Source organism: Meriones unguiculatus, chromosome 14 (genome assembly GCF_030254825.1).
Source record: "Meriones unguiculatus strain TT.TT164.6M chromosome 14, Bangor_MerUng_6.1, whole genome shotgun sequence".
Taxonomy (NCBI): domain Eukaryota; kingdom Metazoa; phylum Chordata; class Mammalia; order Rodentia; family Muridae; genus Meriones; species Meriones unguiculatus.
In genome coordinates this window covers 1,825,090-1,852,890 of record NC_083361.1, presented here as the reverse complement: position 1 = coordinate 1,852,890, position 27,801 = coordinate 1,825,090, and the positions used below count along the sequence as shown (strand labels likewise).

Genomic DNA, 27,801 nt, shown 5'->3' with positions numbered 1-27,801 from the left:
CAGGGTGGCTGGAAGCGGGTGGCCTGTTGGCCTCGTGGCGCTGCCGTTTGAACGAGGCACCTGATGGGGCAGTCCCACGTCTATCCCCTGAGAGGGGAGGCGTGGTCATTAGCCAAGATGGCGGCAGTGATGTCCGTGGCCAGGTTCTGGAGGCCGAGCCGTGGCCTTGGCCAGGCGGCACACCTGCTGCTGGGGCGTCCTGGGGCTCGGGGCTTGGCTAGATCCGTGAGTACCTGCGCCCCTCGGGGTCTTTCCTGAGGAGAAAGAGAGGCGTGGAGGTTATCCTCACAGTGTGTGGGGCCCTCACCGCGGGCTGTGAAGGAAGAGCGGACTCACGGGGGAAAAGGACCGGGAGACTTCTTGGAGAGAAATTCAAGGGAAGAATCCCCTCAGGGGAATAGCAAGGCAGCTCCTTGGTCTCCATGGAAGGAGACAAGTCTGGAATGAGGTTGGAAGGGCAGATCGGGTTTTCTTAGGGTTCTACATTTCTCTTAGGGTTCTACATTTCTCTATTCCTTTACTTAAAATCCAGATGCAAAGCGAGTTGAACAGGAAACTGGTTTGATTCGTGTGTCCCCTGACCAAAAGTCAAGGCAAGGGAGTTTGCCATGACTTCTGTTAGCAGGAGATGGTCATGAAGGGAGACAGAGTGAGAAGTACAGACGAGATCTTTTGCCTACGTTGTTTTTTTGAGACAGAATCTCACTCAGTAGTCCAGGCGGGCCTTTAACTCACGCAGATCTCTAGAGTGTCATCGAACTGGAGACGTCCTGGCTCAGTCTCCCAAGTCCTGGGATCACAGGTGCCCGGATGCCCACTTTTCTTGAAAACACTTGAGAAAACTAAGACTTGCTTTTGATCCATAGCTGCCGAGATTAACACTTCCAAAATTGCTGTCGAGGTCTGGTCATTTACCTCAGAGACAGAATGCTTGCCCAGTGAGTGCTAGGTCCAGAATCTGACTCCCAGCCCTTTGGGTTTGTTTATCTGGGTATGGTGACTTATGACTGCAATTCCAGCACTTGGGAGGTAGAGGCTGGAAGATCGGGATGTGAGAGCCTGCCTCAAAAAAACAAAACAAAACAAACAAACAAAAACCCAAAAAGGTGAAAAACAAAAACCAAAAATCGAACCCAGGGCCTGGTGTAGTGATGTATGCCTTTGGTCCCAGCACTTAGGAAGCAGAGGCAGTTTGATCTCTGTGAGATCCAGGCCAGCTAGAGCTACATAGTGAGACTATCTCTTAAAAAGAGAAAAATCTTACTGGTGATTCCTCGTTAAAGGGTTTTGAAGTAAAATTCCAGTGAAAACAGGCCTGGTTAAGTGTTGGGTTCTCCATACTGCTACCTTGTTCTGCCGCTTTCCAGTTGTGTAGCCTCGGGCAGGGAACTGCCCCTTGCCCTCTGTGTACGCTGCCAGTAGATGCCACTGCATCGGGGTGTTGTGGGAACACACGCTTGTGAAAGCACTGCACACTGGACACAGCACAGAAGGGCGATGGGAATGTCGGCCTTATGTTACGGGTGAGGACAGAGCCCTCAGATTGGAGGAGGAAAAAGGGTGACCTGGGGATGGGAGCGGGATTGGCAGCGCCCTGGTGAAGAATCTCAGTATTTTCTGAGGTTTTGTTTGATCTTCGGTCTCGTTCAGTAGGGCAGAAAGGGCATAAATTGAGGTGAGCAGGAGGATGTAGGAGTGAAATGCGGGCACCTAGGAAGGTTGGCAGTGGGAGCAAGCAAATACAAAAAGGCTGCAGCAACAGGGTGGGGGCAGGGCAGGCTCCTGTTAGTGTGCTGTTCCTCCCACCCCCATCAAATCCTTCACAGCTGATTTCAGTCCCTGAACTCATTGGCTGGGCAGTGGAGCAGAAGTGAGGCACCCTAGGGAAAGGTCATTGTGGCTGATTAAATCTGTTTTCCTGTTGGCTCGGTCCTCTGTTGTTGTCCCTCTTCTTTCTTATTTGAGAGGATGTTTGGAAGAATGGCAGGAGGGAGCAGTGTCCAGCTCTTATTGGTTTGTGTATTTAAAGTTTTCTTCTCTTCCCTCCCCTCCCCTTCTCTTCTCTTCTCTTTGGCAGCGTCTTATGTATCCCAGGCTGGCCACCTAACTCTTTATATAGCCGAGAATGCCCTTGAACAACTGCTCTTCCTGCCTCCATCTCAGTGTTAGGGTTAGAATGGTGCCTCACCGTGCCTCACCAGATGTTATGTGGTGCTGGGGATCGAACTCAGGACATGCCAGGCAAGCACTCTACCTGCTCAACTACATCCTCAGTCCTTTCCCTCTTTCACCCTCCTTCCTTTTTTGGAGGGGGGTGGTCTTGAACCCCTGATCCTCCTGCTTCTCAAATGCTGAGATTTCAGACATTTGCCATCATGCCTGGCTTTATTCTCTGTCTGTCTGTCTGTCTGTCTGCCGCTTATCTTTTTGAGAGGGTTTTTCTATGTAACCCTGAACTTGGAACTTCCTTTGTAGTTCAGGCTAGCCTCAGACGCAGAGAGATCTGCCTACCTCTGTCTCTCAAAGCTGGAACTAAAGTTGTACCCCACCACACCCAGCTCTGGCTTTAAAAAATTTTTTAAATCATTTTCTTTTCATACAGTGTACTTAGATGATGTTTCACAGTGCCCCCCTACCTGTTTTTCTTTCACTAGGTCTATGATTTTTTTTTTTTATGTTCAACAGGATCTCACGTTTATTGAGAAGTGATTAATGGTAAAAAGAAAGGCAATGCCCTTCCCTCATTGGCTGAACAAGAAACTGAAGAAACATTCACTACATGTTTTACACTATTTTCTCTTCCAAAATGCATTTCTGAAAACAAGTTTTTACCACTGCTCTTAGCTCGGAAATCAAATTAAACCTGAATTAATCAGTACAAGAACTTAATGTACAAGAACAGAGCATTTCTTAGGGCTCCTAGTACTTTACTTTTGAGTAACAAAGGGTCAGAGAAAATGAATCACCTTTACAGACACAACCTTGGGTAACACTGTTATTAAACTCTCCTAGACAAAATTCTTCATAAAAATTTTCTTCCAGTTCGGAAGGAAAAAAAATCAAATTCCCACTTTCTGGGGTGGACACCCAAAATCTGTGCAACTCAAGTGTTCTCCAAGTGCAAATGTCAAAATGGGAGGAGGAAAGGGTTTAAAAATTAGAGAAAATTGTATGCAATGCACTTACGGACTTAAAAATCCGAAAAATACACTAAAAAGACAAAAAACAAACAAACAAAAAAACAACAACAAAAAACTACAAAGCATTATGCTCTGAATCACAACCAAAGCCAAAAAAAAGGGACATTTTTTTTAGGTCTATGATTTTAAAAGCTGCTCTTTTTTTTTTTTAAGACCAAGTGTTGATGTGCATTCTGGCTCACCTAGAATTTTCTAGCTCAGGCTCATATTCCAGATCCCCTGCCTCAGCCTTTCCAGGGCCCAGGTTGCAGGCATGTGCTGCCGTGCCTACCCCTCAGCTGCTGAGTGGTAGCAACAGGTGATAGCAACAGAAGATTCTAGACCAAGATTATCCGAGAAGATTCTAGACCAAGATTATCCGACGGAGCTCTCCCGGGCAGTGTAGATGTCTTGTGTTTGAGCCGTCCAGTGTGGTAGCCACCAGCCATATGTGGCTACCAGCCGTGAATGTGGCTAGTGCAGCTTGAGGTCTGTGGGTGTTGCCCTTTGAGGCAGGCTGTGTGCTATCTGTAATGGAACCCAGGCTGTCCTCAGGTTGGTGGGCCTCCTGGTTCTGCCCTTAAATGCTGGGGTTACAGGTGTGCCCCTGTGCTCAGCCTGAAGGTTTATTATTGTTCTCTTTAAACATTATTTGAAAAATTCATACAGTATATGTTTATTCAATCCTCTCCACCTTCCCCACTTCCAGTTTCCCCTAGGATCCTCAAACTTCGTGCCATACTAGAATAGTTTGTGTGTGTGTGTGTGTGTGTGTGTGTGTGTGTGTGTGTGTTTAATTTTTATTTTTTTATGAGGCAGGGTTTCTCTGTGTAGCTCTGGTTGTCCTGGACTCACTTTGCAGACCAGGCTGGCCTTGAAATCGCACAGATCTGCCTGTCTCTTCCTCCTGAGCGCTGAAATTGAAGGCCTTCTCTGATGTGTTTATTTTTTTAATCCACTGGGTCCAGTTAATGTTGACATGCAGGAATGTTGTAGATTCGTCCACTTGGGTATGGAGGACCATCCAGTGGCCTGGAGAAAAGTGACTCCTTCCCTTGAAGCCAGCAACTGCTAATAGCTGGGGGACTTGAGGCCCCTCCCTGACCTAACTGAACTTTTAACTGCCTTGATCTTAGGCAGATCATTTTATAAGTGACCACAGCTGCTGTGAATTATGTGTGCAATAGCTGTGCCACGAGGCCACGAAGTTTACAGCCACTCCTTCCATCCTTGAGTTCTTACGTTCTTCTGTCCCCTCTGTGAGTGTCGCCGAGCTTGGAAGGGGTTGATGGTAATGTCTTGCTTACCGCTGAGCGCTCCAGCCACTTGTCAACGCTGAACGACAGTGTGGCTGCAGTATCTGCCACGCGCTTGAGGAAGAAGCTTCTCTGGCCGAGGCTGGGAACATCACGAGTCTGTGGGTGTAGACGTTAACACTAGAAGGCGGTTTGACAGCGTGACCATTGAGGAAAACTGCATCAGTAGTTTTCCTCTGGTTCTCACGGCTTCTCTTGACCGTGGTGACTATGGCTTCCTTCCTGTGGAGCAGGCCGTCTATCTGTTCAATCAAAAGAGCAGTTGACTGCTCCGTAAACAGTTGCCATAGGTGTGCACCTGCAGGCATGTCCTGCCTGGCATCGGTATCGTAGCCTGCAGGGTCCAAGCTTGGATAAAGTGACGTCCCCTCTCCCTCGGCGGCCTGCACATCTCCTGCTAGCATTATCAGAGCACCACTGTCCTCTGTGTGAGGGTGTGAACTGTGCAGCCCCTGGGAATAAGTGTGGAGGGTTTAACAGCTAGAAATCTACCACATGAGCCACTTGTACTGCCCTGAGCATATACCTGAAGGGTTTGTATTTTGCTGTGGAGACACTTGCACACCGAGTTCCTCAATGCCCCGTTCACAGTAGGGTAGGAAGTGGGTCATCAAACATGGTGCGTGCGTATGTGAATATACGTGTGGATATATATACATACACATATACATATACATACACATACATATATCCACACATATATTCACGCGTTTACACAATGGCTTATTACTCACATGTAAAGAAACTGAAACCATGAATTCGTAGGTAGATGGATGGAGCTAGAAAAGAAAATTATACCAAGTAAGCACCCAAGCCACAAAAGACAAACCTCGCATGCTCTCATGGGGAGGCTCAGATCTTTTAGGTTTTTAACATGAAGTCCATATGGAAACTGGGAAAGTAAAAAGGGGCCATTAGCAGGCAGTGAGGAGAGGGTGCTTTCAGGGAACGAGGACAGTAGGCTAGCAGTGAAATGAAAGTAGGGAGGGAGTGCTGTGTGGAAGGGCTCAGGCCGTGCTGTGCGGGGCCGGGCAAAGGAGAGCAAGCGCGGTGAGGAGGTCCTTCAGCCTGTGGTCCCGAGTCCAAGGGAAGGAACAAGGAGGGGACAGGAGAGCATACATGCTGTGAGAACAGGGAGAGCCTCCTGGGAGGTGAAGGTTCACACGGGCACAGGAGGTAGCTGGGGTTAGCCAGAACTAAGACTATGAAGAGGCCTTGTGAAGCCCCATCATTGCAAGCTAATTAGAGATAGATTTTTCCTTAAAAAGAAAGTTTGACCACACTGTTGCTCCCAGGAGACAGGGTTTTCTTGTCTGGTCTTTTCTTATATCTAATAATTTAACCGTTTCTTGTATTGAATGACAGCCTCGGTGTCAGGCGTGGCGTTGGTCAGGGAGGCCCTGGAGGCACCCGCACTGCAGGCTCTTGCACTGCTCTTGGCTGCCGAGGGGGACTATTTGGTAAGCCCCCGTTGCTGAAGGCACCCCACACTTTGTTTTGGGGACATAGAGAAAATGTGTCTCACAGTAGTGCAGGCTGGTCTGGAACGCGCTGTGTAGCCTGTGACGGCTTCAGAGCTGGTGGCACTCCTTCGCTTTCCACGTGGCGGGGTTGAGCCACCATCCATGGCCGGAAGCTGCACTTTGACCCGGATGGGATGAGGCGCTGAGGTGTTGGGAGTAAGGTGGGGGTTGCACAGCTTTGGGGTGTGAGAGTGCGTGAGGAGGGAGACGGAGGTGCTCCGCCTGGCACCTCCACGGAACACCGCTGCCGTGTGGGTGTTTGCTGGGTCCTTATTTTCCTTCTTCCCCCTGCTGCTGTAGCAGATGTTTCTGCTGTCCCGGGAGAAGAGGAAGGAAACTCACTGTGGGAGCCAGGCCTGGAGTGGTGACTGTAAATCTTACACCCGCTCGCACATGCGTGCAACCACACTCGCGCGTGCGCACACACACACACACAAAGAAAAAAACAAAAAATCAAAAGCTCTGACTTGTCTCTGGGCTGGACTGCTTGCGCAGCCAGCACAAAGCTGTGATTCAGTCTCCAGCAGGGTATGCAGAGCGCGCCTACAATTTCAGCACTCGGGAAGCAGAGGCAGGAGGATTGCACCTAGCTCCAGACCAGCCAGGATGACATGGCAAGAACCCAAAGGGAAAAAAAGTCACTAGTAAGCCTTAGAAACAGCTCAGAGAGTAAGGGCAGCTTCTGTCAAGCCTGGTGGCCTATCTGCAGGCCATACACGGAAGAGACAGAATGAGCTCCCACAAGTCATCTCACGCTTGCGTGTACATGCACACACAAAAAATAAAAATCAACCTAAAAGCTTAAAACACAGATCCCCTCTGTAGCATTCTGACCCTCACTCGTGCACTGGAGGAGGGAGCTTAGAGCCAGGGCCTGCTTGTCATCATGAACGGCGTCGTGAGGCCTGGTCCAGTTTCCATGCTCTGTGAAGGCTCTCCGAGTGTGCATGCTCAGCGGGCACTGTGGGCCAAGAGGAGATGGCTCTCAGTGATTTCTCCGGTTGTGTTTAACCTTTGGCCTGGAGGCGATAGGTAGCAAAAGACAGGTATGAATATGGCCCAGCGTGGAATCATAGACTTAGCTAAAACATGATGAGTGTTTTGTTTTGTGTACGTGTGCATGTGTGCACAGAAGTGTCTCTGTGTGTGCATGTGTGCATACATGGGTGTGAAATGAGCCGCCATGGCTGGAAGCTGCCGTTTTCCTGGGATGGGATGGGATGGGATGGGATGGGATGGGATGGGATGGGATGGGATGGGGCGCTGAGGTGTTGGGAGAAGGGTGGGGATGCACAGCTAGGGCGTGTGAGAATGTGTGAGGAGGGCTGCTGGACCAGGGAGAGAGCCGTGGCTCTAAGTGCCCTCACTCCAGTGCCCTAGAGCCCTGCCCACCCACGGGTGAGGGTCAGATGCCAGAGTGGATTTGTTTCTTTAAGCTTTTAGCTTACATTTTTATTTATCGTGCGTGCATGTGTGCACAAGCGAGAGATAACTTGTGAGAGCTGATTCTGTCCTCCTCCGTGTGGGTCCCCAGACCTGGTGGCATTGTGATTCTAGGGAGGAAAGACTTACTGGCAGGTTTGGCCACCTGTGAGCTCTGACTCGTGTAGACTTCTCGGACCGCAGCCCCGTGTTGCAGGGTTAACCATGAGCTCTAACTCCGTGTAGACTTCGCGGACCGCAGCCCCGTGTTGCAGGGTTAAGCTGTTGGGCACCCCTGGGTGTTTGCTGTCTTGAGAAATCTGGCTGGGTTTTCAAATTAGGAAACACTTCTAGACTGACAGTTTCAGCACACAGAGTGCTAGTGTGGGCTGCCTGACCTCGTTCCGCAGAGCAGCGTAGAACTACCCAGTTTACGTTCCACCGGCAAAACCGAAGAGATGCTTCCTTCCCTGAAAGCCGGGAGCAGTTCAAGAGCTGAGCTGTTTCGGTTTTGAGATCTCATATGCTCACTGTGGCTGGGATAGCTGTGAGTGCCTGGCCCTCCCACCTTCACCTCCATGTGCTGGGGTCTGACTGCAGCCCCACATGGAGCTAGAGTGTGGGGTTCTTTGTCTGTGTCCTGGCTGGCCTGGAACTTGATGCAGTCCTCCTACCCCTGCTTCCTGAATGTGAGGCAAAAGGGTGTGTTCCATCATGCCTGGAGAGAGAGAGAGAGAGAGAGAGAGAGAGAGAGAGAGAGAGTCCTCAGCTGCAGGTGTGTGCCTACAGAGGCCAGAGGTGTCCAATCCTCCAGGAGCTAGAGTTACAGGTTACTTAGAAGCTGTCTGTGATTTCTGGAAGAACAGCAAGAGCTCTTCACTGCTGCCCAGCCCAAGAGTGCGGTTTCCTGAGAGTGCTTCCTCTGTATTCTGAGGACTGGTAGGCCAGGACTTTGGAAATGCAGCCACTGCTTCCTTCCAGGGGCAGTAACTGGCTTGATGTTGAGTGACTCAGGGAAAGAGTGAGACGCCTCTTGGGCTTATACCTGCAGCGCCCAGAGAGCCTAGAGTGGAAAGCCAGCAGGTCCCAGAGGCCCAGCTCCAGGTTGCTTTCCAAGCTGGGCGGCCACCCTCCTGAGAGATGTCGTTCTCTGCTGTGGTAGCAGGCCCAGGGCCTCAGGGCTGGTTCATGCAGCCCCTGCACACGCCAAGCTCACCATGTGAACTGCTTGGCTTTGGACAAGTTGCTCAGGGCCCCCCCCAGCTCTTCCTCCCTCCCCGCCATCTGTGTTTGGTGCCGGGGCCTCAGAAGGAGGCTGGAAAGATCAGTGAGCACCGAGATAAACGTTTGTGTGGCATCTGCACTCATAGCTACCTTTTTTTTTCTCTTAAGGTTTATTTTGTGTGTGGGTGTGTGTTTATGTGTGTGTATACATTTTTTTGGTGTCTGTGGAGACTAGAAGAGAATGTGGGAGTTACGGGCAGTTGCAGGTCCTGTCCTCTGGAAAAGCAGCAAGTGCTCTTCACGTCCGGGCCACCGCTGCAGCCCCACAGTCGGCTCTTATTGACCTGCTTCAGCCGTCTTCATCTCCAGTGGCTCAGAGTGCAGGCCCAGAGCCTTTTTTGTTTGTTTTGTTTTTGTTTGGAGAGGGTCTTGTCCTGTAGCCCAGGCCGACCTTGTGTGCCTCCTGCCTCAGCCTCCTGATGCTGGCCTGACAGGCCTGCACAGCCACGCTGAGCTCTGGAGTCTGCTGATTTCCAGGCGGGTTAGCTGTACTGCGGTGGTGCCGTCTTCTCTAGGCACTCAGCAGGTGCTGCTCCTGCTCCTGCTCCTGCTCCTGCTCCTGCTCCTGCTCCTGCTCGAGCTCTCCCCTGGCCTCCCTTAGCGCAAGTGCTTTCTGTGTGCCTGACTGACCAGAACAGTTCTCCAGCACACCTGCCAGTGCCTCATGTTTGCTGTGCGTCGTTTACGGGTCAGGCGCTGGGCTGAGCCATGTGTACATGTCAGCTCATGCCATCTTCATGGTAGCTCATGAGAATGCACACTAGAAGAAGAACCCAGGACTCAGGGCGTTTGTCACGCAGCACTCTGCCCGTGCCTGTGCTGTTAACCACGGTGCCGGAGGGGAGGAATGGCCATGATCCGGCTACCCAGCTCCTGTTGGGTCTCCTGTGGCTTCAGGACTTTGTCCCAGTCTGGGCAGCTTTGGCATTCTGTCACTGACAACCAGGCAAACCCCACCTTTAAGAAAAGGCAGAGGAAAAATGCGCTCTTTGGCTGCTGTTATACCGCTTCTGTGTAGGCATTTTGCCAGCCATCCCCCATCCCATAATCCAGCACCCTCATTACCGGCCACATTTGGAACTCACTGAACTAGTACAGGGACTTCATGGGGTCAAGAACAGCCTTCCCAGCCATAGGTTTGGAAAGAGGCCCCTGGAGAACATTGCCAGGCCCAGTATGTGAAGCATACCTGGGGGTCTGCATGGGTGTGTGGGACCTGTTTGGACACCCTAGCTCATTCTCAGCCTGCAAGCTCTGCCTGCTGACCCTCATCACTCCCTAGCTAACCCTTCAGCTCTCCTCCCGAGAGACTTCAGGCCTCTTATGCAACCATGTCTCCTCCGCCATCTCTCTCTGAAGTTTGCTAGGGCCAAAATCTGGTATCAAATTCCAATTTCAAGGGCCAGTGGTTTTTCCCACTCTCCCCGTCTTCCCGGGGTGCCTTTCGTTTCTGATTTTCCTGCTTTCTTACCTTTACAGCCTCCTTGTCTTTTGTTGGGGTAGGTCTGGTTTTGAGAGAAGGTCTCAGTATGTGGGTTACACTGGCCTTGAACTCATACTTTTGCTTCAGCCTCCTGAGTGGGTACCTCAGTTAGAGTTTCCATTGCTGTGGAGAGACACCGTGACCCTCGTGCAAAGGAAAGCATGTAGTTGGGGCTGGCTTACAGTTCAGAGGTTTGGTCTGTTGCCATCACGGTGGGAAGCATGGTAGTGCTCAGGCAGATTCAGTGCTGCATGGGTAGCCAAGAATCTGCACCTAGTTGGCAGGAAGACACTGCCTGGCGTGAGCATCTGAACCCTCAAAGCCCCAGGGACACGCTTCCTCCAGCAAGGCCACCCCTCCTGCCACTTCCCAAACATCAAATAGCCGTCTGTGTGGGCGCAGTGGGGCTCTGGGCATGTGCCACCTGACTTGTTTGTTGGTTTGTGGGATGGTCTCGTGTGTCCCAGGATAGCATGAAGTTAACACGTGTAGTGGAGGATGGCCTTGAGCTTGTGCGCCTACCACCGTTTGTGCGCCCTAGAGCACTGAGCTCACGGGCTGTGCTGTACAATAATAGATGGGTGTGGTGCTGGGGCTCGGAGCTAGGGAGCTGTGCACACGACTTCAGACAGACCGATGACATCTGAAGCCTTGGGTTTGGTTCTGAATTAAAAACGGTTGTTTTTGTTTTTTTTTTTTTTCCTTTGAGATGGTGTCTTATGTGGTCAGGCTGGCTTTGAACTCATGATCCTCGTGCCTCAGCCTTGAGAATACTCAGCTTGTAGGTGTGCCCCATCGGGCGATCTCTCTTCGTTTCTGAGACAAGCTCTCACTGTCTAAGCCAAGCTGGTCTTAAGATTGCAGTCTTCTCTCCTCCTCTGCTCTGGCATTAGCAGCACTGCTCTGTGCTGCTCTCTGTCCGCTTTCCCAGCACTTACTATGCCTAGGACTGCACAATAAGTGTAAATCGCCCTGAGAATTCTGTACACAGGCCTCCGCAGCGTTTTAGACATGGAGAGCCACGCCATGAGCTCAGCACGTGGAGCCCAGGTCTGTTTAACGGCAGAGCTGCTCGCTCTGCGGTGCAGGGTGATTACCTCTGGAGCTCTGGCTGTGTCAGCCCCTCAGGCAGCTCCCCTGCCTTGTGGTGTGTGTGGGAGACAGACACAAACAAAGGAACCTTCCAGGTAGGTATCAGGTCCTGCTGTGCCTGGAGCTCAGGTCGAGGAGAGGTTGCTTGCTTCCTTCTTGCCCAAGCAGGATGAGTGTGCCCAAGGGGTGCCAGCCTGAACCTGCCCTGCCGTGGGGAGTGATAATTTCTTCACAGCCACAAATGCCGATAATCATGCGCAGGAACTCGCTGCCCGCTGGAACCTCGGCGCCTTGTCCACTGCAATTAACAGAGGGAGGGGACACGCGTGAGAAGCGGCGAGTGGAGCGCTCACGTTTCTGCGGCCTCCCTAGACGTGAAGCCGCAGCTGCTGACCGGGAGGAGGCCTGGCTGCTGTGGGGAGAAAGGACGCAGATTTGTGGGAACTGGCCAAGCTGTGGCCGTTGGGGCGTGGGGTCCTGGGGTCTGAATCATAGCCCTGCCAGGCTGGACGTCCACTTGTGGCCTGGCGCAAGCTGCTCTCCCTCCCTAAGCCTGCTAACTCATCCTCTTCCTGGCATACCTGATGCCCCAAGGAAGCGGAGCTCAGGCTAGCACCCAGCTAGCCGGTCACCTCCTTTAGCGTCTCGATGGCCTTGCCAGCCATGCCTTCTCTGATGGTAGCCTCACAAGGTTCTCTACCTGTTGTCTGGTGACGTCAGGAGTGGGGTGCAGAAGGAACCAGGCAGCTTTAGTTAGCAGCAAGCCAGCAATGCCAGTCTCTCTCTCCTGCCAGCCATCTTCCCCTTGCGCTGAGGCTGCGTTGCCTCTGTGGGTTCTCCCTGAAGGAAGATAGACTGGGAAGACGTAGAGCCGAGGGCCCGGGACAAGTGGGCACTGTCACCCAGTGTTGCTCAGAGCCTCGTCCCCACCATGGTTGTCTCCTCTGGGATGTGGGCTGCCCAAGCCTTACCTCCTTCATGGACGTGGGGAAGCCTGGAGCCTCACCCAGGGCTTCTGTGCTGATTAAAGAAGCCCCACTCTGGCTTTCGTGGTCTTCTTTTTCTGGCAAGTGGCCTTTTCCTGGAACTTGGACTAGGGCAGGCTTGGGGAAGGCTGGAAGATTTGTTTGTTCCTAGATAACTGAGGTGTGCAGTTCAGCAATCGATTGACTGATCGCTTGATTAATTTGGTTTTTCGAGACAGGGTTCCTCTGTGTAGCCCTGGCTGTTCTGGACTCACTTTGTAGACCAGGCTGGCCTCGAACTCACAGAAATATGCCTGCCCGTGCCTCCTGAGTGCTGAGATTAAGGGCATGCGCCACCACTGCCTGGCTGTTGATTTATTTTTTGTTTTGTTTTTCATTTTTTGAAGTAGATCTTCTGTGGTCCAGGCTGTCCTCTGTCCATCAGGTGACTGGCCTCTACCTCCCAGGCGTGCACCCGCACTCCAAACCAAACCCATGTGGGCTAGGCAAGCACTCTATCTCGAATTGAGCCACAGTCCTAGCCCTGTTGTTGTTTGTTTTAAGATGGGGTCTCATGTTGCCTAGGATGGACTTGAACTTGCTGTGTAGCCAACGGTGGTTTTGACCTCTCAGTTCTCCTGTCTCCACCTCCCAAATGCTGGGATTAAAGGCTGCACTGCCAAGCCCAACTTTATTATTGTTATCTTTAAATGATCTCAAACTAGCTGAAACTGGTTTTGAACTTGTGGCATCTTCTTCCCTCAGCGCCTGGACACAGGGATTACGAGGGTATGCCACCATACCTCACTTTTTCTTCTGTGTCTGACGTGGTTTTCTGTGTCCCAGGGCTGTCCTGGAACGCCACATTTCTGCCTCAGCTTCCCACATGTTGTGATTCCCACATGTGTGCCTTGCTGTGCTCAGTTTGTGTGTAAAATAGAGGACGGGCACAGAGAAAGTCCTGGAGAGGAACGTGCAGTTCTACACTCTGAGAGTGTGCGGTCCCTCCAGGCTCCCGGCTCCTCTGCGCGCACTGCAGGTTTCCACAGAGGACGGGTGCCAGCCTCACTTTCTGCGTTTTGCATATTCTGACCCCTTGCTGTTACGCTCTCCCTGGCTGCTCATTCCTCCGTGGGACTCCTGTGTCACTCCTCTGAGAAGCCCAGCTCCTGTCCTCACCCTCCTTCCTGTCAGCTTGGCGTGTCTTCTCCATCTAGGCTGCAGGGACGGATGCCTGCCATTCCTAGAGCCCTGCACAGGGCAGGGATGGACGTGGGCACTCAGGCGTTTGTTGAAGGGGTCATTGGCTGCAGCATGGGAGCTGTCCTGGTAGCGAGAGGACACTGATGCATGTGATAGCCTTCGCCAGGTGAGAGAAGGGAAGGCAGGGTGTGGCAGGATGCGTCACAGGTAGCACCTAGAATCCTAGCTTCACTGGAGGCTGGGCAGGAAGGTCATGTGGCCAGCCTTGGCTATGTAGCAGGAGCTTGCCCCCAAAACTCCCAGATGCCCTGTGCGGAATTATATAGGCATACCTTTTTTTCTTTTATATTTATTTTACTTTAGTACATTTTAGTTTTTGAGGCAGGGTTTCTCTGTGTATCCATGGCTGTTCTGGAGTTACTCTGTAGACCAGGTAGGCCTCGAACTCACAGAGATCTGCCTTCCTCTGCCTCCTGAGTGCTGGGATTACAGGTGTGGGCCACCATGAGCATGCCTTTCTTTAAAGCTCACCTCAGATGGATTTATTTATTTATTTATTTATTATTTATTTTTGAGATAGGTGCTCTGTGTGTAGCTGAGGATGACCTTGAACTGATGTGTGCCTCCATCTCCCAGGGGCTAGAATTAGAGGCTTGCCCTGTTGTGCCCAGCCAACCTTCACATTTCCGAGAAGCGTATTTTGGTTTTAGGCTGGGGGATATGTGATGGGGGAAAAAATCACTTTGCAGTGTCACCCATTAAGAGATTGGTCCCCATAGCCGGGCAGGGCCTTTAAACCCAGTACTCAGGAGGTAGAGGCAGGCAGATATCTGAGTTTGAGGTTACCCTGGTCTACACAGCGAGTTCCAGGACAGCCAAGGCTATACAGAAAAACTGTGAAAACAAACCTGGGTGTGGAGAAGATTAGGACTTGGAGGCTAGCTTCAGATAAGCGAGTCTTAGGCCAACCTGGGCTCCATGGGCTCCTTAGCCCAGCGTCAGCCACCAGGGCTGAGCCAGGTAAAGCTTCAGCAGTGCTGATGGGGTGCTCTTTGCCTCCCTCCCAGCACCCCAGCCGGCAGCAGCAGCAGCAGTTCCCGTCCCTGGACGACAAGCCCCAGTTTCCAGGGGCCTCTGCAGAGTTTGTGGACAAGCTGGACTTCATCCAGCCCAACGTCATCTCCGGCATCCCCATCTACCGTGTCATGGACCGCCAGGGCCAGATCATCAACCCCAGTGAAGACCCCCACGTGAGGCTGCCCCCCTCCGCCCAGGCCCCCATGCCCAGGGCCCTTGCCTGACCCCTCCGGTCCCACCTGTCCCCGTCTCTGCCCGCAGCTGCCCCAGGAAGAGGTGCTGAAGTTTTACAGGAGCATGACGCTGCTTAACACCATGGACCGCATCCTCTACGAGTCCCAGCGGCAGGTGCGAGGGCCAGGCTGGGGCGGGGCGGGCTGCTGCGTGTGCCCGCTGCGTCCACGGTGGCGGGGCCAGGCTGGGGCGGGGCGGGCTGCTGCGTGTGCCCGCTGCGTCCACGGTGCTCTGCAGGTGCCGGGCCAGGCTGGGGCGGGGCAGGGCTGCTGCGTATGCCCGCTGCGTCCACGGTGCTCTGCAGGTGCCGGGCCAGGCTGGGGCGGGGCAGGGCTGCTGCGTATGCCCGCTGCGTCCACGGTGCTCTGCAGGTGCTGGGCCAGGCTGGGGCGGGGCGGGGCTGCTGCGTATGCCCGCTGCGTCCAAGGTGGCGGGGCCAGGCTGGGGAGGGGCGGGGTCGCTGCGTGTGCCCACTGCGTCCGCTGTGCTCGCACGCAGGGAAGGGGTGGTGTCCTGAGCGTCAGAGGTTCTCCTGGCTCACCCGAACGCTGGGGGAAGGGTTTCATCCAAGGACACTAAAAATACCTGCCGTGTGCACGGCCGAGAAAAGTTCCCGGAGTGCCTAGTCACAGTCATGACCTTGGGCAAGACATTTTTCTTGTCTCTGTCTTTGTTTCCACACTGGGAGACAGCTGGGTACACAGCTCGTGGTAGAGTGCCTGCCTTGCCCTGGCTTCTGTCACTAAAATACCTACAAGCCAGGCATGGGGGTGGGGGCTGGAAAGTAGCTCAGTGATTAAGAGCACCGACTGCTCTTCCAGAGGCCCCGGGTTCTGTTCCTATATGGTAGCTCACAACTAACTGTCTGTAACTCCAAGACCTGACACCCTCACACAGACATGCATTCAGGCAAAACACCAATGGACATTTTAAAAAAGCCAGGCATGGTGATACCTGCCTGGCATTCCAGTGCTTGGGAAGCTGAGGCAGCAGGATAGCCATGAATTCCAGGCTAAACTACAAAGTGAGACACCCTATCTCAGGGCTGCCTCTCCACTCCCACCAGTAACACTGAGTGAAAGCTGCATTCTAACCCCCGTGTCGTGTCCGGATGGGACTTAAGGCAGCCAGAATGGAAGGAGTTTACCTAACACAGGCAGGACAGTATCCATTGGAACAATGACAGACTGCCCGCTCCAGAGGAAAGCTTAAGAAACAGAAGGAAAAGCTGTAGTCAGCAGATGACTTGTTCTCCTCTTGGATCAAAAAGGCTCGGAATAGGGAGCCTGAACGCAGGCCGTGGCAGCCGAGGGTCGGGATGTCTGCCCTTCTGGTGCCTCCCGTCACTCTGCAGTGCTGGCAGCACTGGCCTCTTTCTTTCTCATGGTCTCCTTATGACTCCCAGAATCCAGATGGCCGCTGGAGTCTCACGCCAGGCAGCAAGGCAGCAAGTGGAAGGAAGGTGGGAGGCTCAACATCACGCCTCTCACCTCTCTCCGCACTTACACTTCCCTGATACCATCTGCCCACAGTTCACCAGCCCCCTTCCTTGCCAGGGAGACTGGTCCTTTCATCCGGGCAGTTCCTGCCTGCGTGGGAATGGGTGCTCTGCTAAGGAGGCGGTGGGGAGGGACTCTGGGTGGACAGGCTCTGCCACTAGCCCAAGGTGGGGTGCATCTCAGGTTCCTCCACATGCTGGCTGAGCTTGGCTGCCCTCCATACCCAGTGCTCTGCCCACCTACTTGGCACCAGAAAGTCAATTAACACTTAATTGGCTCCCCCACTTAAAGAAAAGCCCTTCCTCCTCACTTTCCCAGGCAGTTGGAGAGCCAGCTTCAGGAGTGTTGCTGAGCCCCGGAGAGGTGTGCGGTCCTGAGGGGCAGTGCAGAGAGAGCTCTTCCGCACGATCTGGGGTGATCTCCATTTCATCATTCACCAGGGCTTCCCCAGCTCTCCAGCCAGATTTCCATCTTGGCACCATGGATCTGTTTGGCATCCTGTCTGCTCATACCCCACAGCAGACGGCCTGTCCAAACTTGACCTGTCTAACCCATTTCTCAGTGTTGGGCACTGGCGGCCATCCTTCTTAGCTACCTTGGCACCCAGGTTTCATCTGCTCTCTGCCATCTCCCTGCCTACCTTCTCTCTGTTTCTTGATGTTCCCTTAGGAGTTGCTTAGTGGCTCCACAGCGTTGGTGGGCACCTGCCCCACCCCCTGCTTCATCCTTTCTGGCAAATTGGCACCTGTTCTGAGCCTGTTGCCTCATGCTCACAGAAGGGCTGCCACAGGTTCAGGCATCCTGGCTCTGAGCGAGCAGGGAGAAGATGGGGCAGAGGTGGTGCCAGCAGTAGTCCCTTATCCGCAAAAGCAGATTCTGTTAAGTCCCCAGTCTAAAGTTGTCCCATCAACTGCCTGTGGCCGGGAACCCCAGTGTCTCTTCCAGGCGTGGGGGCAGAAAGCCAAACGTAGCTGGTGTGGGTGGTCGCTCTGCGGCCATCTGTTCCTCCCACTGCCCAGTTCCTGGGCCAGCTCACACTCTCCTGGCTTGCTGTTGTCTTTCCTGTTCTCCATCCCTTCCCTGCAGAGCCACTGAGAGACTGCAAGATCCAGGGGAGGCTTCAGACCCCACAGAGTGCTCAAGGGCGGCCCAGGCCCACCTCCTCGGCCCTCATCTCACCTGACTTCCAGCCCTTTGGCCTCCTGTCATTCCTTGTCCTTTTGTCTAGGCCTTCCCCCCTACCCCCACCTTGGCCCAGTGCAGCAGGCTCTTTGCACGCCTGGCTCTGCATGTGCCCTCCTTTGGGCTCTTGTCACTCAGCTCTCATGTCCACCAATTCCTTCTGGAGGCAGGGGCTCCAGCAGCCCCGCCCAGCGATGGCTTATTACGGGCAGGACACCAGGGGTGGTGGTGCACCCCATTCGTTCCAGCACCCAGGAAGCAGAGGCAGGCACACCTCTGTGAGTTCAGGGTAGCCAGGGCTAACAGAGAGACCCTGTCTTTAAAAACAACAGACAAAAAGCAGGCAGGTCTCTCTTTCGAGGACTGCCTTAACCAAGCCTGGGCCCCTGGCCCCTCTCCCCAGGGTCGGATTTCCTTCTACATGACCAACTACGGCGAGGAGGGGACACATGTGGGGAGCGCTGCTGCCCTGGACCGGACGGACCTAGTGTTTGGCCAATACCGGGAGGCAGGTATGTCTGCTGGTAGTTTGCTCTGGGGTCTCCACTGAGCCCCGCAGTTCGTTTTCCCAAGGTCTCTTACAGGAGCAGCGTGGTGCTGTGAAGGCCTCAGGAGCCCAGAGGCAGTACTGCAAGCAGGGTGGGTGAGGCCATGATAAGACAGGCCTCACAGAGCTGACCAGGAGGTGTGGGGGTCAGCTCCTGCAGAGATGACTCACAGTCTTCCCTAGGCCACCACTTTCTCATCTCCAAGGCAGCAATGAGGGGCACCTGAATTGGATGGCTGCTAAAGGGACATGGGGTCAGGCCTGGCTGAGGACATGGCACATTCTGTGGATACCTGTCTACCCATGCAGGGCACTTCTGGACTCTCCCAAGGTGCTGTGTTCCCTAGGAAGCAGGAGCAGTGGGAAAAGTCCTGAGTGCAGTGTGGATCTGAGTTTTGGCCAAAGACATGGCTACAGTGTGAAAGGAAGGGGCACACAATAAGGCAAGAAAGGGTGGAGTTGGGGTGTGGCCTGCATGATCATGCCTACCTAGGAGAGGGCTAGCTATCCGTGAGGCCTCCTGGGGGGGTGTGCCTGGGATCTGTCCTTTTTCTAAGGAGGTGGTAGCCCCACCCGCTGCGAAGAGTCCTGGGCAGTTGGCACAAAGGTGTGAGCACGGCCTGGTAGGTAGAGGCTACGTGTGTGCAGGTGGACCCTTGCTGTCGGAGCCCTTCCCAGGGGAGGCTGTCCAGCAGTGGGGAAGGCCAGGTGACTGTCGTGAGGCCTCCTGATGAAGGGGCATCGAGGCTACGTCTGGGTCAGCCCTAACCCCTCCTGTACTGGGTGGAGACATACAGCCTGTGAAGGGTGAAGCTTGGCATCATCAGCAAAGAGAGCCAGGTTTCTAAGGCACTGGGGACCCCTAAGCTCTGTGTGTGTGTGTAAGCAGTGGTTCAGGGAGAGGGGGGAGGCCACCCATCCCCTACTCACTCTGGGTGGGAGGTGGAGAAGCCTGGCCTGGTAGCATGTGCTTGTAAGCCCAGTTCTCGGGGAGCCCAGGCAGGAAGATTGCAGGTTTGAGGCCAGCCTGGGTTACACAGCAAGAATCCATCCTTAAAGTCAGCAGACCCAAAAAGCAACCAGCTGAGCCATGGAGAGATGAAGGGTCTCCGCAGCAGCCGGTGTGGGGCCAGGGCTGGCCTGGGTGGAGTGGCGAGTGGCTGTCCCTTTCCCAGCCAGTGAGGCAGGGTCCTTGTCAATTGTGAGTGGCAGGTCAGCAGTCGGACAGAGTGAGGTCCTGGGGCCAGGCCTTCCACCTCCTACAGGTAGAGCCTAGTGATGTCTGACTCAGCCACAGCCCTCTCTGCTTGTCACTCTGGATGGCCTTCTGGACCATATGGGACATTCCCAGCTGGTGTGGTGACAGTGGTGTTTGTCAGGGCTGTGAAGCAGCAGCAGGTGCTGAAGCAAAGCAGGAGTTCCCACGGGACCTGCCTCTTCCTGGTGCAGGTCAGATCTGCCTGGGTGCTCTGGTTTACAGTTGGTGGTGGTGGAGCCACATACCAGCAGACCCTTTACCACAGAGCCCCACCCCCGCCCGTCTCCCCGCCCCTGCTTGGTGACTCACATGTATAAGGCCCTGGGCCTGTGTCTTGTGAGTTCTTGGCAGTCTCAAGGCACACTTCCTCCTCCATTGCTGTCTCTGCAGTGTGGCCAGGTTTTTCTGCATGTATTGTGCCCTCCAGAGACATCTGACAGGTAGCTGTGAAGGCCAGGGCATGGTGGAACATCCAGAAGCAGAGGCAGGAGGATTTCCAGTTCAAGGCCAAACTGGGCCAGGCTCTCAAAAAAGCAGGCCAAGCGGTGCACCCACGTAATCCCAGCTCAAGGACGCAGAGGCAGGTGGATCGCTACGAATTCAAGGCCAGCATCAGGGCATGGTGGTGTAGGCCCTTAATCTCAGTGCTTGGACATGGAGGCAGGCAGGTCTCTCTGAAGTCGGCCTGGCCTATGCAGTGAGTTCCAGGCCAGCCAGGGCTACAAGAGAGGACCCGTGTCAAGAAACAGGCAAGCTGCTTGTCATGTGACCCCATTGACCTTTCTGGTTTTAAGACAAGGTCTCCCTGTGGAGCCATGGCTGGTCTGGAACTAGCTTTGTAGACTAGGCTGGGCTTGAACTCACAGAGCTCTGCCTGTGCTTCCCAAGTGATGGTGAACCCCATGGCCAGCCCCATTAACTTGTCGCATGAAGAACAACTGCACTAATAGGCTGGGAAAGGTCAGCTGATGCCTGACAGACAGCTCAGGCTCTGGGGGACCATAGGACATGGTGACCCAGAGTGCTGGGATTAAAGGCCTGAGCCAGCATGCCTGGCCACTGACTTACAGGAAGTCAGAGGGAAGATGGCAGGGTCCCAGGAAGAGTTGGAGGTAGGGATCAGAGTGAGGGGTGGTGGCACGGGGTGACCTAAATGCACTGTAGTCATTTAAAATTTACCAAATGATGCTTAAAAGCCACATACAGAATGGCGGGTGATCTGGTGGATCTTCCCCACTGCCGATGTGCCCTGAAGGTTCAAACCAGTTTTTTCACGAAGATCCTGTCATATGCAGAGTTCAGTCACAGGATGCTGGCTCCCTGAACCGTTCATCCCTTACTGAGAGTTAGCAAGAGGGGCTGTCTGGGCCCCCCATACGTCTCTCCTGAGACAGGCCCTATCTATGGCACCTGTCTGTGCTTGTGAGCTGGATTTGCTGTCTGCTGCAGTCTGGCTCCTAGTTATCGTTGTTTAATTTGAGACATCATCTGGCTCCGTGGCCCTGGCCTACCTCCGTCTTGCAGTCCCCCTCTCTTAGCGTCCAGCGTGCTGTGCCCGTAGGCCTGCCCTGACACAGTGCCCTGGTCTGGGTAGGAGGGAAGGCAGGCCGGTTCCAGGCTGCCCACAGACTTGGTGGGACACCCCTCTCCACTGTGCCGCACCAAGGCTCACCGCTCTCGCCTCCTCCCAGGTGTGCTCATGTACCGGGACTACCCCCTGGAGCTGTTCATGGCCCAGTGCTATGGCAACGTGAGTGACCCAGGCAAGGGACGCCAGATGCCCGTTCACTATGGCTGCAAGGAGCGCCACTTCGTCACCATCTCCTCTCCACTGGCCACGCAGATCCCTCAGGGTGAGGACACGTGTGCTAAGCCTCACGCACACAGGGCCCAGGCCGCCAGCCTGCAGTTGGGTTCTGTCCCCCAAGAGCCTGGCCTCTATCCAGGGCTTTCCAAGGGCCTCTCGGAGGGTGCCATGGCGTCCCACCCCTCCAGCTGCCTTGCCACCGTGGCCACGCTGGGCTTCCTAACTCCTGCTGTTCCCTCCTCCTCCCGGAGCCAGCAGGACCAAGCGCTGCCTCACTGCCACACTCAGACTGATGACACTGTCAGTTGCTGTGGGGAGATCAAGCACGTCTTAGGATCCCTGTTACAAGGAACAGGAAATTGGAGTAGAAGAAGGAAGTGACTTACTAGGGTCTTGTGGGGAGGAAGGCAGGAACTCACTTCTTGTGACTACAGAGCCCCGGTTCTACCCTGGCCTGGCTGGCCTTGTTCCTCAGAGCCACAAGGATTCCCTAGGGCCCACTGTAGGTGCCCTGAGGCCCCTGGCACTGCAGGGATGCTGGGCCTGTGCCCTCAGAGCACAGAGACCAAGAACGGGCTCTCATGGGCCTTGGACCCAGTGCCTGATGGGAGGTGTGTGTCAGTGTAAGGGGCCTGTCTGTTGAACTATTCTAGGTGTGGCTCATGAGTCTGCAGGCTTCCAGGGGAGGGGGTGAGAAGCACTGTCGGTTACAGTGCCCTGGAGTCCCTCATCCAGCAGGTGTATGGAATGGCCAGCATATGCCAGGTGTCAGCCCAGCCTTTGTGAGCCGGAGAGACGGGTGTCAGCCCTGTTGATCCTGATGCCGGCTTGGGGAGACAGGTGGAGGGAAGGGTGGAGAGGCGGCCCTAGAGTGCTTTGTGCGGGTGTCAGGACAGCCAGGACAGACTGTCTGCCAGGGCAGTGGCCGAGGCAGAGGCCTGGAAGCAGAGAGGAAGGAGCCGTGTGGCCCCTTGAGGCGCTCCTGTGTTTAGGTGTGCCCAGGGACTAACGATGGGGGCTGGTGTGCCAGACTCCACCACAGGAGTCCCCGGCTGTGCGGGAGGGCAGAGTGAGGAGCAGTGGGACTCAGTACCTGGGCTGTGGGGCACTAGGGGTGTGGCCTGGTGAGGGAGGCCCTGAGCTGGCAGGCCTTTAAAGGTGGCGCAGATGTAAGCCTGGCCGACTGCAGGCAGGGTCGACGCACAAGTTTTGCCCTGTGCAAATGGAAGGTTGGCACTCCGGTGAGGCGAGAGGGAGAAGGCTATGGTGGGCAGGCGCTGGGTACCTGTGACGACTTTCCAAGCCTGGTGTCGTGTGTGGTGGGGTGTCTGTCCCTGCTCACACTCTGTCGTCTATGCTCCCATGCAGCGGTGGGCGCAGCCTATGCCGCCAAGCGCGCCAACGCCAACCGGATTGTGATCTGTTACTTTGGTGAGGGGGCAGCCAGTGAAGGGGATGCCCATGCCGGTTTCAACTTCGCGGCCACCCTGGAGTGTCCTATCATCTTCTTCTGCCGGAACAACGGCTATGCCATCTCCACGCCAACCTCTGAGCAGTACCGTGGGGATGGCATAGGTAAGTGCCCACTGCCCTCCTTCTTGTTCACTCTGCATGGCACTCACAGCGAGGGCACAGGAGGCAGTGAGTGAGTGGACACACACTCTCCTCTCGCCCTTTCTTCTTCTCCTCGAGGCCTGACTGGCACCCTCTCTGTCCCTGCAGCGGCTCGGGGCCCTGGGTACGGCATCATGTCCATCCGTGTGGATGGCAACGATGTGTTTGCAGTATACAATGCCACTAAGGAGGCTCGGCGGCGGGCTGTGGCTGAGAACCAGCCCTTCCTCATCGAGGCCATGACCTACAGGTGCCTGTCTCGTTCCCGTTGCCGCGGCCCACAGCTCTGGCGAGCCCTCTGTTGGTGCCCCCAAGGCTCGGCCTTGTCACCCCATACTGCATCCCCTTCCTTGCTTTCCATCTCTGCTCCGTGCTTTCCTGGCCCCTGTTCCCGCTGACCCTCGGCCCCTCCCCTGAGCAGGATTGGGCACCACAGCACCAGTGACGACAGCTCAGCGTACCGCTCAGTGGATGAGGTCAATTACTGGGACAAGCAGGACCACCCGATCTCCAGGCTGAGGCTGTACCTGCTGAACCGGGGTTGGTGGGATGAGGAGCAGGAGAAGGCCTGGCGGAAGCAGTCTCGGAAGAAGGTACGGGCCCTGTGGAGCCCCGGCGTGCATGCTCCACAGGGAGAACCGGGGTGATGGGGAGAGCAGTGTTCACCCCGGCCGGGGCAAGCCTCGTCCCCACGTGTGGCCGCTGGAGCCAAACTGCGTGGTCAGCGAGCCCACGGGGCCCCAGTGGAACCCGGGGCAGCCTACCTACCAGTTTCCTCATCTCGCCCCAGGCATCCGTTTAACTCAGTGGGCAAGAAGTGGCACACCTAGGCTGTGGCTCGGCTTAGTGTCCCCCCTCGATCGGGTGAGACACAGCTGGTCTAGCCTCAGGCTGCACAGTGGTGCTGGCTCAGCCTGGCTGCGGAGTCCTGAGGAGTCCTTTCCCTTCTCTCATCCATGCCTGCATTCCTTCCTCCAACAAAGAGCTGCTCAGTGCACTACCGGGTGCCTGTAGGCCAGAGGGGCTCACCCCAGGCTGAGGCTGCACAGGAGAGGCTGGAACGGGGGTGGGGGGTCTGGTTGGGGGAGGGCAAGGTGAAAGACAGCCACTTCTTACTCCCTCGTCGCCCAGGTGATGGAGGCCTTTGAACAGGCTGAGCGGAAGCTGAAGCCGAACCCAAGCCTGATCTTCTCTGATGTGTACCAGGAGATGCCCACGCAGCTGCGCAGGCAGCAGGAGGCCCTGGCACGGCATCTGCAGACCTACGGGGAGCACTATCCCCTGGACCACTTTGACAAGTGAGGCCACCTGGAGGCGGTCCTATGCTCAGTGGAGGAGGGGGCGTGGCAGGATGCTGCCCCTCTCCTAGTCAAAACTGCTGGGATGCTCTGCTCGGGGGTCATAGTGGCACTCCAGACTGTGGTGGAGTGACTCCCACTCCAGCTCCTCCAGACCACTTCACTGGGGCACAGTGTTCGTGGCCATTGCTGCTGCTCCGTCACCACTTCACCTGTTACAGTGCCTTCTAGGGGTGGGGCCGGGGCTAGGGAAGATCCTCTGGGCAGGGTGGCTCTGGATCCCACCCAGAGATTGAGCTGGTCAGCACAGTGAGTAAACCGTGGCGCTGCCTCTGACTTGCTGCTTCCTCTGGTCCCTGCGGGCTGGGGTGTATGTGTGGAGGGGATGGGAGAAACCAGCATGGCTGACTTGGTTTTGGGGGGGTTGTTGTTTGTGTATCTACATAGTATCTAGGGAATTCGTGCTGTAGCCTCTAGTTCTGGGATTATAGGTTCCACTACACACCAGCCTTTGGAGAGAGCCTGGCTTCTTTAGGAAGTAAGGCTTGGGGATTCCTATTTCTATAAGTGTTCCAAACTGGAGGGCAGCCTTGGCACCAGGCCCCTCCAGAGCCCTCCCATGGGCTGGTAGAAGCCCACCGGAACCTGCCAGGCCTGGCAAAGAGTGCCAGGGGCAGCAGGGTCTGCAGGGGTCCCACAAACAAAACCACTCCTGGCCTCAGAGCAGGGAGGACATATTTTTCAAATCAAAGAAGAGTGTCACCTTGTCTAGTCCGCCCATCCTTGGCGGGGGAGGGTTTGGGGGCCTCAGGCCAGGGCAGCCCCTCCCTGCCCCGCTCAGCTTTGAGGTTCAGCACTGGAGCTCTGGGCCCCGGAGGTGTCTCCAGAGCCAAATGATGTCCTGGGGGCTGACCGGATGCACCAGCAGCAGGCCCCGCATGGCACAGGGGTCCCTGGTGCGGTCTGCTGGCCAGGCCGTGAGGAAGCCTGGGTGGGCACGGGGCAGTAAGCCCAGGGCCCGGAAGCAGAAACCAGTGTAGACGTCGTCAAAGGGGAAAGGGACCACGCGGGCCGCAGCCCGCAGCAGCCAGGGAGCCAGGCGTCCGGAGATGACATAGCCCCCGCCACCCGCGTAGGCAGGGTAGTGACCCTCAAAGAAGGTCTTGGGCACATAGAAGGGCCCTCCAGGCTTGCGCAGCGGTTTGGCATGGGTGAAGACCTCACCCAGGTAGAGGCTTGGGGCCCAGGTAGGGGGCAGAGTCTGCAGGTGCTCCAGCAGGCCAGGGGTGTGCACAAAGGCATCGTCCTGAACTTGCAGGACAAAACTGACCCCGGGGCAGTGGCGGCTCAGCCAGGTCAGCAGCAGCAGGTCTTTGAGAGTCCGGTTGTAGGGGACGTCCAGGAAGTCCCAGAGCAGCAGGTCACCGTAGCGCTGGCTCTCCCAAGTCACCAGCGACCTTAGGTCAGGCCCCCCCATTCCCAGCGGGGACCCCAGCAGGAAGAGCAGCCGGGTCCCAGCGGCTGCGCTGCCCCAGGTCTCCCTCACGGCCTGCCGAGCTGCGAAGTGGCCTGGTTCTGACTTGACAGCAAGTAGCAGGTAGGGGACATCTTTATCCGAGCAGCTGGCCACAGGGCTGCCCGCCCCTGCCGGCAGCCATGGTGGGAAGCTCCTGCAGGCCGCCGACAGCAAGAAGCGCTGAAGGTCCTGGGGGTACAAGAAGAAGTCCAAGATCTGCGAGGCAGCGACAGCCCCCCACGCCTGACAGTCCGTGCTGGGCAGCGCTCCCAGGTGGTGCTGCTGATGGTTCCAGTAAGCTCGGGACAGTGGCGCGGTCTGACCCAGGCGAGCCGAGAGGTTGGCGGGCAGGGTGGGCTCAGCGAAGGGCGGTGTGGGGCTGGGCTGGGGGCCCCGGGGTTCAGCCTTGTTAAGCCAGGACTCAGATGTCCACTCGATGTACACCTTGAGGCCCATGAGTGTGAGCAGGGCTGACAGGCAGAGCTGGCACTTGCGGCAGCGCATGACCCGGCCCAGGGAAAGGGCCACTCGTGGGCCTGCAAGAGTCACAAGGAGCCACGGGTCTTTAGGGCGCAGGGTGGACCTCCAAAGAGGGCCCGCCGAGCCCAGGCGAGCAGCCCAGGTCTAAGCAGTTCCAGTAAGGGCTTCTGAGACCCTGGGCAGCCTGGCCCGCAGTACCCTTATCCTAGATTGAAGAGCCCCCTCACCCCCAATTCTTCCCTTTCCTGGAGTATGGCTCCAACGCCATTCCTATCCCCTTTCCCTGCTCTTCTGTCTCTGCTGGAACCCCAGCTCCCCGGGGAAACTCCTACCTACCTCCTCCAGGAACCCCACCCCAGGGCCTGGGGCCCCGGGTACCTCGGGGTCCAGCCTCCGCCAGCTCTGGGGGTCCTCAGGTCAAGCCCTGCCCTCCTCGCGGCTCTGCGTCCTCAGGCGGCCGGCCCAGCCCGCGCTGGAGTCTGGAGGGGCGGGAGGGCCCCTGGGGCCGGGAGGAGCCGGGGCGGGGCCGGGAAGAGGAGGCAGACGGGGGACGCACCCTGGCGAGTTAGGGCTGGTTTTCTGGTGAGCCAGCGGGAGAGGTACAGGGGTGGCCAAAGCCGTGGACCCGAACCGTGCGGCGGGCGGTCCCAGGGAGCAAAGAGGAGGGAGGCCAGGGGTCTAGGTCGAGGAAAGTGCGGGGCAGGTGGGGTTGCGGGTGAGAAGGTGTGGTGTTTGCAGGGGCTGCGAGGGGCTATAGGGATGTAGGAAAACAAAAACAAAGAACCTGGGAGACCTTGGCAGGCGACTAGAAGAGCAGAGAAAGGGTGAGGCAGGAGAGGCGCGCACAGGTGGATGGGGTCAGAACGGAGCTAACTAGCCAGGCTAACGAGCTGCGGAGCCCCGGAGGACCCAGAGAGGAAAGGAGGGAGAGCGGGGAGCCACGCGAAAGCAAGAGAAGGTGAAGTGGGGTGCGCTGACAGGCCCTGAGTTAGGGGCCTGCACCTCCCCCAACTTCTCAGGAGCAGCCACTAGCCGCTACCACCTCGATCCTGCGGGAGGCCCCCCGCCCTAGGATGCTCCAGGCTTTATGCCCCACCCCGCCCCACCCCCGGGACAGGAAGGTGTCTGACTGTTGACGTCCCTGCCCTAGGGCCTCTGCTGTTGAAGCTTTGCCAGCCGTCTAGGGAGGCCGGCAGGTGGGACCTTTCCAGGTCTCCTGGGACCTAGGTTGGGAGGAAGCCCGCCCCCAACCCCCTAGGTCCTGGCTGACCTTTTGTAACCTACCTTGGTTTAGAGGACTGTCCAGATAGAAAAGGAACCCAGGGTAGCGCCTGGGTCTGTTATCTGTCCAGCCCTGATTTCCTCCCTCCAAGTTTGAATAATGGAGCCCGTGGGAGTAGACGGAGGAAGAGAGTGGAGAGGAAGTGGTGAACATGAACACTAATGGAATAAGTAAGAGCTAGAGTGGGAACTATAGCCAAGGGCCAGGCAGGGCCAAGCCCACCCTAGCCCAGGGCCGTGGGAAAGCACCTTTCCCTCCGAGCTCTCCTGCCTCATCTCCCTCCAGGGCCCTGAGGGCTGTGTGACTGTGGCATCCCCTCCTGGGGCCTTACAGTCGCCCAGGAAGCCGCCGGTTGCCAAGTGCGGCCTGGGTCCAAACAAGCCACAGAGCTGCTGGACCCGGAGGGCTCAGCCGGCAGCAGCGACGCAGGGGTGAAGGGTAGGAGGCAGATTGCTCTCGGAGACCATAGGCTGGGGCATTTTCGTTATCTGCTCCCATGTCAGGCCAGGGCATTTCTAGTTTCTTGGCTCTATTAACTGC

At 55.9% G+C, this 27,801-nt stretch overlaps 2 protein-coding genes across 4 annotated transcripts; one reads left to right on the top strand and one right to left on the bottom strand.

Annotated features, from left to right (window-relative positions):
• Positions 1-20: 20 nt before the first annotated feature.
• On the top strand, positions 21-24,319 carry Bckdha (branched chain keto acid dehydrogenase E1 subunit alpha). Of its 2 annotated transcripts, XM_021657500.2 has the most exons (9): positions 21-225; positions 14,535-14,717; positions 14,806-14,892; positions 17,863-17,971; positions 20,956-21,117; positions 22,440-22,646; positions 22,794-22,935; positions 23,107-23,278; positions 23,817-24,319. In XM_021657500.2, exons 1-9 carry the CDS (start codon positions 64-66, stop codon positions 23,985-23,987), a joined length of 1,395 nt encoding a protein of 464 aa, XP_021513175.2. In that variant the 5' UTR covers positions 21-63; the 3' UTR covers positions 23,988-24,319. The 2 variants fall into 2 exon arrangements, with proteins under 2 accessions (XP_021513175.2, XP_060222422.1); XM_060366439.1 differs by lacking the exons at positions 21-225; positions 14,535-14,717; positions 14,806-14,892 and adding an exon at positions 15,249-17,737.
• A 381-nt stretch (positions 24,320-24,700) lies between these two features.
• Positions 24,701-27,394, bottom strand: B3gnt8 (UDP-GlcNAc:betaGal beta-1,3-N-acetylglucosaminyltransferase 8). Of its 2 annotated transcripts, none has more exons than XM_060366440.1 (2): positions 27,264-27,394; positions 24,701-26,035 (listed from the first exon to the last, which is right to left on the bottom strand). In XM_060366440.1, the coding sequence occupies exon 2, from the start codon at positions 26,001-26,003 to the stop codon at positions 24,834-24,836; it is 1,170 nt and encodes a 389-aa protein (XP_060222423.1). In that variant the 5' UTR covers positions 26,004-26,035; positions 27,264-27,394; the 3' UTR covers positions 24,701-24,833. The 2 variants fall into 2 exon arrangements, with proteins under 2 accessions (XP_060222423.1, XP_021513179.1); XM_021657504.2 differs by lacking the exon at positions 27,264-27,394 and adding an exon at positions 26,316-27,007.
• Positions 27,395-27,801: the final 407 nt, after the last annotated feature.